The following is a 12,232-nucleotide window of genomic DNA, read 5'->3' as shown; positions in this document are numbered from 1 at the left end:
CTTCTTTTTAAAAAAATTATAAACCTTAAGGTAGTATATACATGTAATTATTTTGATGAAATACCAAGACCAGGCACAGCCAAATAAATAATAAAAACTTTATTTTTAAATCTCCACTTAAAAAAAGACATTCAACTTAAGGCTTAGAAAATGAAGCCCCCCCAAAAAAATCCATGGGAGAAAATAATAATGTAAGAGCTAAAAATATGTTCACATAGTAGTTTTCTCTCTGTTTTTTTTCTGATTTATTTATAGTCTGTATTTCTAATAATTGACCTTAGGGTGTCTGGTTGATTATCTTTTTAGGCTTTGAACACAGACAGTTTAAAAATATCAACTCGCCTGAGCTTGTTGGACCAAGAGTTGTCTGAAAAGAATGTGCAGCTCCAGAGCAGCACAGCTGAGGAGAAAATAAAGATTTCAGAACAAGTACAAGCCCTCCAGAGAGAAAAGGATCAGCTGCAGAGACAAAGAAACAGCGTGGATGAGAAACTTAAAAATGGTAGCGTGTTGTCACCTGAAGTAAGTCAGTATGCTTTGGAACTGGAAGTACTGTATGATGGATCACTTGGATGATTTCCTTCACCTTTGTTACCGAAACATAAAAATGATAAACCTGATCAACTTTGTTTCCTTGAGACTTTGTCAGATGTACTGAATTTCCTTGGTACCTGTTTGGTGCCATGAGCCAGGCTTGACTAGAGACTGTGATGTCCTCTCATGGAGGTCCATGAATGTGTCCCCTTCCTAGCATTGCCAGGGATAGGGAGACTCACACGTGCCTTGAGTATGGCCTTTCTCAGCTGAGGTTTTCACAGAACACAGAAAATGATTTGAGGGACTCTTTTTCTCATTTCTTCTAAAGAGGGCACCTTTTCTTTATGCATCTTTCTTGTGTGATACTTGGTAATTCATCATCTATAACAAAGGCCTAGAGCATTAAGGGTTGTTTTAGAAAGTACGGGAGCATTGTTCCACACTAAGTTCTAGCCAAGTAGATATGCAAAATTCAACCCCCAATAGAAATACCTTTTAGGAGTTTTCATTTAAGGGAACATGTGGCTTCTCTTTTAGAGAAGGCAATGGCACCCCACTCCAGTACTCTTGCCTGGAAAATCCCCATGGACGGAGGAGCCTGGTGGGCTGCAGTCCATGGGGTCGCTAAGAGTCGACACAACTGAGCGACTTCACTTTCACTTTTCACTTTCATGTATTGGAGAAGCAAATGGCAACCCACTCCAGTGTTCTTGCCTGGAGAATCCCAGGGACGGCGGAGCCTAGTGAGCTGCCATCTATGGGGTCGCACAGAGTCGGACACAACTGAAGTGACTTAGCAACAGCAGCAGTGGCTTCTCTTCATCATTATTTTTTTAACTATGTAAAAGGTGTTGCATTTATTGGCTCCCAAATTGTCCCAGACTTTTTTTCAAAATTTTATTTCAGTTGGCAGTGGTAACCATAACTTATTATTTTATCAGACAAAGATGAACTTTTGAGCCTGGATTTTCTCTGCAAATATTTATGGTCAATGTCCAAAGTAAGGGAAAATTACTAACAAAAAGTAAGTGGCTGGGAATCACCTTGCTGTATCTTGTAGTGTTTTAGATTTGAGCAAGTATGAGAAGTTGAAGGGGCTAGTTAAGAAGGAACAGGGGAGAGGATTTAATGACATTGTTCATTGAGTTGATGAAAGAAATTGAAGACAAACTTGACTGGAGGTTATGTGACATCATGAGCTTCTACTGCCCTATTTTATAATTTAATTTGGGTAGCTTTGCCAAGAACCACAGAATGAGGTTTTCCCCTCAAGGCTGTCAAAGTCAACTCCCAGCCCTGCAGATCTAAAGGTCTGAGAGGCTAAAATTCAGCAAAACATTTGAGCATTTAAGGAATTCTTGAGTGCCCAGGACAGTTCCTGGGCCCTATGGAAGAAACAAAAAAGTAGAAAACATTATGCTTCTGAGGAATTCTACTCCATCTGAGAAGAGACAGAAAGATGAGAAAACTCTAAATCTTGATGAATATAAAAATCAAGTTATAGATAATGTAATAAAGCTATTTTGTTGTTGTTTAGTTACTAAGTCATGCCCAAATCTTTTGCGACCCCACAGCCTGTGGCCCACCAGACTCTGTCCCTGGAATTTCCCAGGCAAGAATACTGGAGTGGGTTGCCACTTCCTTCTCCAGGGGGTCTTCCTCACCCAGGGATTAAACCCACGCCTCCTCAGTGGCAGGCAGATTCTCTATCACTGAGCCACCAGGGAAACCTAATAAAGCTATACTTAATACATTATTTATCCAAAGCAATGCAGTGATCATTTGGTGGAAGATTGAATTAAGGCAGCATTGGTGAATCAGAATCTTGAGCTGGATTATGAAAAACATGGTATGTATTGATAGATATAAGAAAGAAGGTCATTTTAGATAGAACATTGTTAAATAAGGCATAGAGATAGGAATGAGCAAATTGTGTTTGCAGAGTGGTAGAGTGTCCATTTTTAATTTTTATTTATTTTTTAATACAATTTTTAAAGGTTATACTCCATTTACAGTTACTACAAAATATTGGCTATATTCCCTGTGTAGTATAATATGTCCTTATAGCCTGTCTTAGTCCCAGTTGATTGTACCTCCCACTCCCCAGCCCCTATTATGTGCCCTGCCACTGGTAACCACTATCTTGTTCTCGGTATCTGTGAGTCTGCTGCTTTTTTTGTTGTTGTATTCACTAGTTTGTTGTAAGTTTTAGATTCTACGTATAAGTGATACAGCATTTGTCTTTCTCTGTCTGACTCACTTACTATAATGCCCTCCAGGTCTATCCTTGTTGCTGCTGCAAATGGCAAAATTTTGTTCTTTTTTATGACCAAGTAGTATTCCGGCACCCCATTCCAGTACTCTTGCCTGGAAAATCCCATGGATGGAGGAGCCTGGTAGGCTGCAGTCCATGGGGTCGAGAAGAGTCGGACATGACTGAGCGACTTCACTTTCACTTTTCACTTTCCTGCATTGGAGAGGGAAATGACAACCCACTCCAGTGTTCTTGCCTGGAGAATCCCAGGGATGGGGGAGCCTAGCGGGCTGCCATCTGTGGGGTCGCACAGAGTCGGACACGACTGAAGTGACTTAGCAGCAGCAGCAGTATTTCTTTGTGTATATATACCACATCTTTATCCATTCATCTGTTGATGGACACTTAGGTTGCTTCCATACCTTGGCAATTGTAAATAAAGCTGCTATGAACATTGAGGTGCATGTATCTTTTCAAATTAGTTTTTCTTCCCAGATATGTACCCAGGAGTAGAATTGCTGGGTCATATAGTAGTTCTTTTTTAGTGTTTTGAGAAACCTCCATACTGTTTTCCACAGTGGCTGCAACCAATTTATATTCCCACCAACCGTGTATGAGAATTCACTTTTCTCCATATTCTCACCAACATTTGTTATTTGATGATGGCCCTTCTGACAGGTGTGTATCACACTGTGGTTTTTTATTTGCATTTCCCTGATGATTAGCAATGTTGAGCATCTATCTTCTCATATACCTGTTGGCCATATGGATTCTAGAGGGTCAGTTCTTCAAGAAACATTTGAGTTTCTATTTATGAGGAATTCTGTAACTAAAAATGCTGTAATGTTTTGTGGTGAAAATACAGCACAATTCATGATACTTACTTGGCAGCCACCATGGATTGGTTTAAGGGAAGAGTAGAAGAATGATAATGTCCATTAGACCCAAATAGCATAGTAAGATCTTAGATTATGACAAAGTCTAAGTTATACTATTTCATTTAAAATGAGTGATTTCTATTGTATTATATCTAGGAAGAACATGTTCTTTTCCAACTTGAAGAAGGGATTGAAGCTTTGGAAGCCGCAATTGAATACAAGAACGAAAGTATCCAGAGTCGCCAAAACTTGCTCAGAGCTTCATTTCAAAACCTCTCTCATAGTGAAGCAAATGTCTTAGAAAAACTAATTTGCCTGAGTCCTGTTGAGATTAGAGCTGTTCTTTTCAGATATTTCAATAAGGTTTGTTTTTCAGGGACAGAGGGTTTTCTTATAAGTAGGGATCAAGATGGGTATACAGTTCACATATATGAAGACTTTACAGTACTGAATGTTGTCATCTGAAATCTTTGTGCTTATCCAAGTATTGTAGGCCTAAATTCTAGTGAGGTTCTTAAAATTGAAGGGTTTCTTGAAAGGAGGACGCTTTTTGAAATAGTTTTAAAATCCAAAGAATTTAATCCAAGTATTCTTCAGGCACTATTAGTTGGATGTTTTCTAAATTTGGTTGTTCCTACTTAGCATTCATGAAAAAGCAAGGGACCCTCCAGGTTTGAGTTCCCTTTCCTTCATTGCTGGGTAGGGGTACCTGTACTTTCTCATCATACTCTATGAACTGAAATAGAGATGAAATGGTACATCAGTGACAAAGATAGTGATCGATTTTGGCATTAACCTGGGTGTGCTTAATATAAATTAAGATATTTTATACAGATTTGACAGTTTACTGATAGAGATGTTTCATAACATTGAAAATTATATCCATCTTTTCTCCAATGTCTTCTCTTAAGATATATATTATGAAATGTTAAGCAAGTAGATTACTTTTGCTCTCTGAAAAATATATTCAGTTTAAGATAATAGACAATTAATGAAAAATAAAACACTGAAGTTTTAAAATAAAGTTCTAATTCTGTGAGACAAGTGAAATAAAGATGAACAAATTAAGAGAAGTGTTATACACAGCCCTCCTCTTGGATAATGACTATCAGAAGTACATTTCTGTCATTGATGTGAGTGCATCCCATCACTGGGTGTTTGGAGGGCAGAAGTGATGGTGCATATTGTCTGAGGCTTTGATACACATAACTCTTTTGTGGTGGTCTTAGTGCAAGGGCCAAGGTCAGTGGATTTTTCTGATCTTAAGAACCCTTTATAGAGATTAGTATTTTTCTGGAGAGAAGGTCTTTATGTTATTAACAATTACTGTGACACAGATATTGTCTGAAGTGTTTTTATATCAGTGCAAAGAGGAACCCACTGAACTAAAAGTAAAGTCTCAGGCCAAACTCTGTTTATAGCTGAAAAAATTCTGTCACTTATTTATAACATTCACTTTGGAGTTAAAAATGAGAATTATCTAGATGTTACAAGAGTCTTTAGAATTCTTGATATTTTAGACCGGGAAAATAGTTATAGGATTACAAATGTAAACTACAAAGATTATGTCTAAGAAATGATGGTGGGGTGATGGTTAGACCAACATTATATTTAAAATGAAGTTGTTACCAATTCAGAATCCCAACAAATTAAAAAAGGCTAGTTATTTTGTGGGTTTGTTACAAAGCATTTGCCTAGTTATACCATGGTGATTAAGGGCGTTCATCTTTATGAAGTCTAAGGAGAAGTAAATTAATCTATTATATTAGGCTGTCTAAGACAGTTAAAAGGTCAAAAAATGTCTTTGCTAGGTGGTTAATTTGCGAGAAGTTGAACGGAAACTAAAGTTACAGAATGAAGAAATTAAAATGAAAGTTCTGGAACGGGATAACATGGTTCGTGAGTTAGAATCTGCACTGGAACATCTGAAATTTCAGTGTGACCGGAGACTGATCCTCCAGCAAAAGGAACATGAGCAAAAAATGCAACTGCTGTTACATCATTTCAAAGGTAACTGCCCCTTCTCATCAGCTGTGTAAAGATGATGTAGAGGATGGGGATCAGGAGAGGAATTGGGTCAGTTAAAGCCTAACATGCATAAATAATTACTACTAACACGTGTTTTGTGCTTTGTGTGTTTGGGTCCACATGCTGGGATAGCTCTATGGACGTAAGGCACTTCATGCCTGAAATGCCATCTCGTCTGCCTGTCCCCAGCAACACACAGAGAACTGCTGCAATCCTGTTAGTTGTCTAGTTACTGTGTAGGAATGTGGGATGACATCTGGCTTGGTGATATATAGCTGAAAAGGTCCCCATTTCTAGGATATAGAACCTTGATATTTAAGTCACTTTACCTTTATAAAATTAAAGTGATAGGTTCTGTAAGATGTCTGGTTATAGTTCTCCTTTTAGTTATATCATTAAAGATTATAGCTTAGGTCAAAATTAGTCTACCATCGATGGGCACATACTGTTCCTTAGCACACAGTAGTTTAGTTCAACTGTCAACTGTGGTGTGGAAAGACTTGTCATAGCAGTTGGTCTTCACAATACCTGGGCTTATGACTGGTACACAAACAGTTCCTATGGCAACAGAACCACTGCCTGGCGATACTTCAATGCCTGGAATACTTCAGTTCAGGCAGCTTAGCTGTTGAGTCTTCATTCTCATGAATCTAGAGCTGGAAATGTGGTAAAAGGGATCTGGAAGAAGCAACCCAAGTAAGCAGAAAATTGGAAAATCTATGCATTGGAGTGTTGAGGCAGTCTGCCTGTAAGTTAAATTTTATAACCAGTTAATTAGCAACTAGTTGCCTGATGACAGGACTTCCTTGACTGGATTCCACAAGTTATTTCATTCAAACACGTGCTCTTTACATCATGTTATTCTGTCTTACATCTCTAAAAGTGATATTTTAATAGAATTTTTAATATGTTTTTTCAAGTGATTGGCATTTTACAAAAAAGCTCATGCTTTAGCCAAATGAGAACATTTTAAAAATCATTCATTACTATAGCTGGGACACGTTTTTCATAACTAAGTTGTAACTGAAAATATTTATGTAGGAAACATTCTGTGCAAAATTCTTAAAGAGATGGGAATACTAGGCCACCTTACCTGTCTCCTGAGAAACCAATATGCAGGTCAAGAAGCAACAGTTAGAAGTGGACATGGAACAACAGACTGGTTCAAACTGAGAACGGAGTAAGTCAGGGGTGTATATTGTCACCCTGCTTATTTAACTTATATGCAGAGTACATCATGCAAAATGCTGGGTTGGATGAAGCACAAGCTGGAATCAAGATTGCTGGGAGGAATATCAACAGCTTCAGGTATGCAGATGATACCACTCTAATGGCAGAAAGTGAAGAGGAACTAAAGAGCCTCTTGGTGAGGATGAAAAAGGAGAGTGAAAAAGCTGGCTTAAAATGCAACATTCTAAAAACTAAGATCATGGCATCTGGTCCATCACTTCATGGCAAATAGGTGGGAAAACAATGGAAACAGTGACAGACTTTATTTTCTTGGGCTGCAAAATCACTGTGGATGGTGACTGCAGCCATGAAATTAAAAGACGCTTGCTCCTTGGAAGATAAGCTATGACAAACCTAAGCAGCTTATTGAAAAGCGGAGATAATCGCTTTGCTGACGAAGGGGTGGGTCCATATAGTCAAAGCTATGATTCTTCCAGTAGTCACAAATGGATGTGTGAGTTGGACCATAAAGAAGGCTGAGTGCTAAAGAACTGATGCTTTTGAATTGTGGTGCTGGCAAAGACTCTCAAGAGTCCCTTGGACAGCAAGGAGATCAATCCTAAAGGAAATCAACCCTGAATATTAATTGTAAGAAATGATACTGAAGCTGAAGCTCCAATACTTTGGCCACCTGATGCAGAGCTGACTCATTGGAAAAGACCCTGACACTGGAAAGATTGAAGGCAAAAAAAGAAGGGGGTGACAGAGAATGAGATGGTTTGATGGCATCACTGATTTAACAGACATGACTTTGAGCAAACTCTAGGAGACAGTAAAGGACAGGAAGCCCGCATGCTACAGTTTATAGTGTCGCAAAGAGTTGGACACAACTGAGCAACTGAGCTCAGGACCATTTTCTAGATTTACCAGTAGGAGAGGGTAGGTCTGAAGATCAATAAACTGAATTTTACTTGTTGTAGAACATAACTCAAAGGGAACTGTTGTAAACATTACTAAATATTAATTAGAAGTTTTAAGTTATATTGTGGCATAAACTAGAGGTTTACTTATGGCTTTTTCCCCACTTCTCTTTTTCTGGTGGTTTTTCCTTTGTAATTTAATCTTTCAGCCTCTTCTGACAGGTTTCTGGTTTTTCTGGTTGTATATTTCTTTTTTATTTTCAATTTCCTTGGCCATGCCACAAGGCATGTAGGATCTTAGTTCCCTGACAAGGAATGGAACCCACGCCCAGTCTTTTTTTCCTTAAAGCATTGCATTTATTTAAAAAATTAATCTATTTATTTATTTTTGGTTGCACTGAGTTTTTGTTGCTGCACGGGCTTTCTCTAGTTGCGAAGATTAGGGGCTACTCTTCATTGTGACGTGGCAGGCTTCTCATCACGAGGGCTCCTGCTGTTGTGGAGCAGAGGCTGTAGGTGCAGGAGCTGCAGTAGTCGCAGCACACCAGCTCAGCAGTGGCAGCTGATAGGCTCCAGAGCACGTGCTCAGAAGTTGTGGTGCATGGTGTTAGTTGCTCCTCAGCATGTGGAATCTTCCTGGACCAAAGATTGAACCCACGTCCCCTGCATTGGCAGGTGGATTCCTGTCTACTGTGCTACCAGGGAAGTTCCCTGGTCGTATATTTCTTGGGCCTATAAACCTTAGGCTTATGACTTTTATATATCCACAGTTCCTGATACAAACGTTTAAGACACTGATGCAGCTGGACAGGGTTCCAAATGTAGACCTTACTTCTGATGTTCTGAGGATAAATTTAGTTAGTAACCACTCAAAAAGTGCTTATGAAACATGAAAAATACATAGTTTTAGGGGTTAGGATGGGGAAGGGCTCATCCTACTTTGAAAACATTTTACAGGCAGAAGAATCCATATTGTAGCTGAAAACAAATCCATTCAAGGAACAGACACCTGTAACATACTTCTCATCCTTTAAATAGAGTCTGGGAGCGCTGTTAGGATTTTCAGTCATTTATTTTAAACTGATTTTAAATGTAAATTTCTGTTTTATAGAGCGAGATGGGGAAGGCATTGTGGAAACTTTAAAAAATTATGAAGATAAAATCCATCAGCTGGAAAGAGATCTATATTTCTATAAGAAAACCAGCAGAGATCTGAAGAAGAAACTCAAGGAACTGGTAGGGGAAGCAATTCGGCGGCAACTACTACCATCAGAAAGTAAGAGATTTAGCATTACCTGTTGCGCCAACACCATAGCACGGTTTGCCGTGGAGCCTCTCCCAACTGATTGGATTATTTAGAATTCTGTCTCTGTAACAAAAATAGTTGTCTAGTCTATGTGTAAGACAGAACCACTGGATAAAAGAATAAAAAAACAAATGTATATGTGTGTAGGAAATGATCATTTACTGGATTGTCTACCATGTACCAGGGGTTCCTATATTTTCTGCTGCTGCTGCTGCTAAGTCGCTTCAGTCGTGCCGACTCTGTGCGACCCCATAGACAGCAGTCCACCAGGCTCCCCCGTCCCTGGGATTCTCCAGGCAAGAACACTGAAGTGGGTTGCCATTTCCTTTTCCAGTGCATGAAAGTGAAAAGTGAAAGTGAAGTCGCTCAGTCGTGTCCGACTCTTAGCGACCCCATGGACTGCCACCTACCAGGCTCCTCCATCCATGGGATTTTCCAGGCAAGAATACTGGAGTGGGGTGCCATTGCCTTCTCTGACTCACTAAAATTCTTAAAATAACCCTAAATATAGGATAGCTGTTTTTTTCCTGTTTTATAGGAAATGAAGCCTTCTGATTATCATAAAAAAGTAAAATAAATAGAGAATAACAAAAGTAAAGGTAAAATAATATCCTATGTATTTCTAAGATCACTCACGTTTTTCATATTGTGACCTCTGGAAATTCAAAAATATAATAAAACCATTGTTGAGACCAGGATGTTTTCTTGCATAATTATATGTAGATATGTAGAAATACCACCTTCCTCAATGAAATGATAAAACATGACAAAGAACTTTGCAAAAGCAAAAACTGCCATGAAGGTGATATATCTGTGATTAAAACATATTGTCTTTAAGCCCACCAGTAGAGAGCAACCCATATCTCTAAAATAATATATTCTCTTTTTATGAAAGAATTAGCCTTCCTTTAGAGAAAGTATTCTTCTAATAAGTTAAGTACGGTTTTGAAAGTTGACTTTACAGTCTTTTTTAGGAACACAGCTATTTTGTACCTGTAAACTTGGGTTGTTAAAAAAATTCGTTCAGGTTTTTCTGTACCAGCTTATGAAAAAACCCGAACAAACTTTTTGCCCAACCCAGTACTTAAAGATGATTACAAGAGGTAAAGAGTACACCAGAAACTAATATAATGTTACATATCAATTATATTTCAACTTAAAAAGATAATTATAAAAACTGAAACCATAAAAAATAGAGTCCAGTAGAGAATGATACATGTGTACAATGAAAAGATGTGTGCTGAATATATAATGTAAGCAGAATTAACAGTTTTAAATCTTAAAACTCAGTAATATTTTATTTTTCTGTTGCTGTTATTTTATTTTTTAAATTAATTAATTTATTTTAATTGGAGGCTAGTTACTTTATAATATTGTGGTGGTTTTTGCCATACATTGACATGAATCAGCCATGGGTGTACATGTATTCCCCATCCTGAACCCACCTCCCACCTCCCTCCCCATCCCATCCGTCAGGGTCAATCCAGTGCACCAGCCCAGAGCACGCTGTCTCATGCATTGAATCTGGACTGGAGATGTATTTCACATATGATAATATACATGGTTTCAGTGCTGTTCTCTCAGATCATCTCACCCTTGCCTTCTCCCACAGAGTCTAAAAGTCTGTTCTTTACATCTGTGTCTCTTATGCTGTCTCACATATAGGGTCATCATTACCATCTTTCTAAATTCCATATACATGCATTAATATAATGTATTAGTGTTTTTCTTTCTGACTTACTTCACTCTGTATAATAGGCTCCAGTTTGATCCACCTCATTAGGACTGATTCAAATGCATTCTTTTTAATAGCTGAGTAATACTCCATTGTGTATATGTACCACAGCTTTCTTATTCATTCATCTACTGATAGACATCTAGGTTGCTTCCATGTCCTGGCTATTGTAAACAGTGCTGCGATGAACATTGGGGTACATGTGTCTCGAATTTCAATTCTGGTTTCCTCAGTGTGTATGCCCAGCTGTGGGATTGCTGGGTCATAAGGCAGTTCTATTTCCAGTTTTTTAAGGAATCTCCACCCCGTTCTCCATAGTGGCTGCACTAGTTTGCATTCCCACCAACAGTGTAAGAGGGTTCCCTTTTCTCCACACCCTCTCCAGCATTTATTGTTTGTAGACTTTTTGATAGTGGCCATTCTGACCAGCGTGAGATGGTACCTGATTGTGGTTAAAACTCAGTAATATTTTAGAAAAGTAGTTCTAATGCTACATTATATTTATTGTAGGTATCATTTATAGGCATTTATATCATTTATAGGCATTTTCCCAAACAGTTCTATTTAGTCCTAAACTCGGTAAGCCGGTATATGCTAACCCCATTTTTAGATGTGGAAATTAAAGCTTAGCGTGGCCCAGTGACTCCAAAATAGACCAGTAAATGGAACATGGTCGGAGGTCCCTGGTCTTCTAACTCCTGGTTCTGTGTTCTAGTAAAAAGCCATTTTAGGATAGAGATGTAATACAAACATAACCAATTCTGCCAAAGAGACCAACCTTTCTGATTTCAGGGTAGTAATACAGAGGTATTTACTCATATAACTAAAACATTTACTTGAAATTCTGCCTGTGACATATAGCTGAACCTTTTACTTGAAATGCTATCTGCAAAAAGTAAAGTGTAAACAGATATTAAGTAGGAACAAAGCAATTAGCGTAACCCCATATGGCACCCCACTCCAGTACTCTTGCCTGGAAAATCCCATGGACGGAGGAGCCTGGTAGGCTGCAGTCCATGGGGTCACTAAGAGTCGGACACAACTGAGCGACTTCACTTTCACTTTTCTCTTTTCATGCACTGGAGAAGGAGATGGCAACCCACTCCAGTATTTCTGCATGGAGAATCCCAGGGACGACGGAGCCTGGTGGGCTGCCGTCTGTGGGGTTGCACAGAGTCGGACACAATTATACTTTCAAATTTTGGATATCTGAAATTAGCTGTTTACTGTTTAAATGGCCCATTTTTATACTCCTGAGTCCACTAAACATCTCTTAAAATGACAGTGTGGTATATGGTGGTAAACAGGCTTAAAAAACCTAGATCTTCATCATGCTCTTTAATGAAACAAACACAAAAAGATGAAAAAAAAAGTTAAATAATCTTGGAGATGTATAAAGTGAGG

At 38.5% G+C, this 12,232-nt stretch overlaps 1 protein-coding gene and 1 long non-coding RNA gene across 10 annotated transcripts in view; one reads left to right on the top strand and one right to left on the bottom strand.

Annotated features, from left to right (window-relative positions):
* KIF27 (kinesin family member 27) overlaps positions 1-12,232 on the top strand; it is a 94,250-nt gene that overhangs the window by 72,670 nt on the left and 9,348 nt on the right. For all 9 annotated transcript variants that reach the window (XM_019966476.2, XM_019966479.2, XM_019966472.2 and 6 more), the window contains 4 exons: positions 307-522; positions 3,826-4,032; positions 5,481-5,679; positions 8,899-9,063. In XM_019966476.2, coding sequence (XP_019822035.2) covers positions 307-522; positions 3,826-4,032; positions 5,481-5,679; positions 8,899-9,063 — 787 coding nt within the window. The remainder of the gene's footprint in view (positions 1-306; positions 523-3,825; positions 4,033-5,480; positions 5,680-8,898; positions 9,064-12,232) is intronic.
* LOC139184602 (uncharacterized) overlaps positions 9,038-12,232 on the bottom strand; it is a 28,869-nt gene continuing 25,674 nt past the window's right edge. The window contains exon 3 of the long non-coding RNA XR_011568148.1: positions 9,038-9,156. This is a non-coding gene — a long non-coding RNA (uncharacterized lncRNA). The remainder of the gene's footprint in view (positions 9,157-12,232) is intronic.

This window comes from Bos indicus, chromosome 8 (genome assembly GCF_029378745.1).
Source record: "Bos indicus isolate NIAB-ARS_2022 breed Sahiwal x Tharparkar chromosome 8, NIAB-ARS_B.indTharparkar_mat_pri_1.0, whole genome shotgun sequence".
NCBI classification, from domain to species: domain Eukaryota; kingdom Metazoa; phylum Chordata; class Mammalia; order Artiodactyla; family Bovidae; genus Bos; species Bos indicus.
Note: the sequence above shows the minus strand (reverse complement) of the source record. Positions and strands in the feature narration are given on the sequence as shown.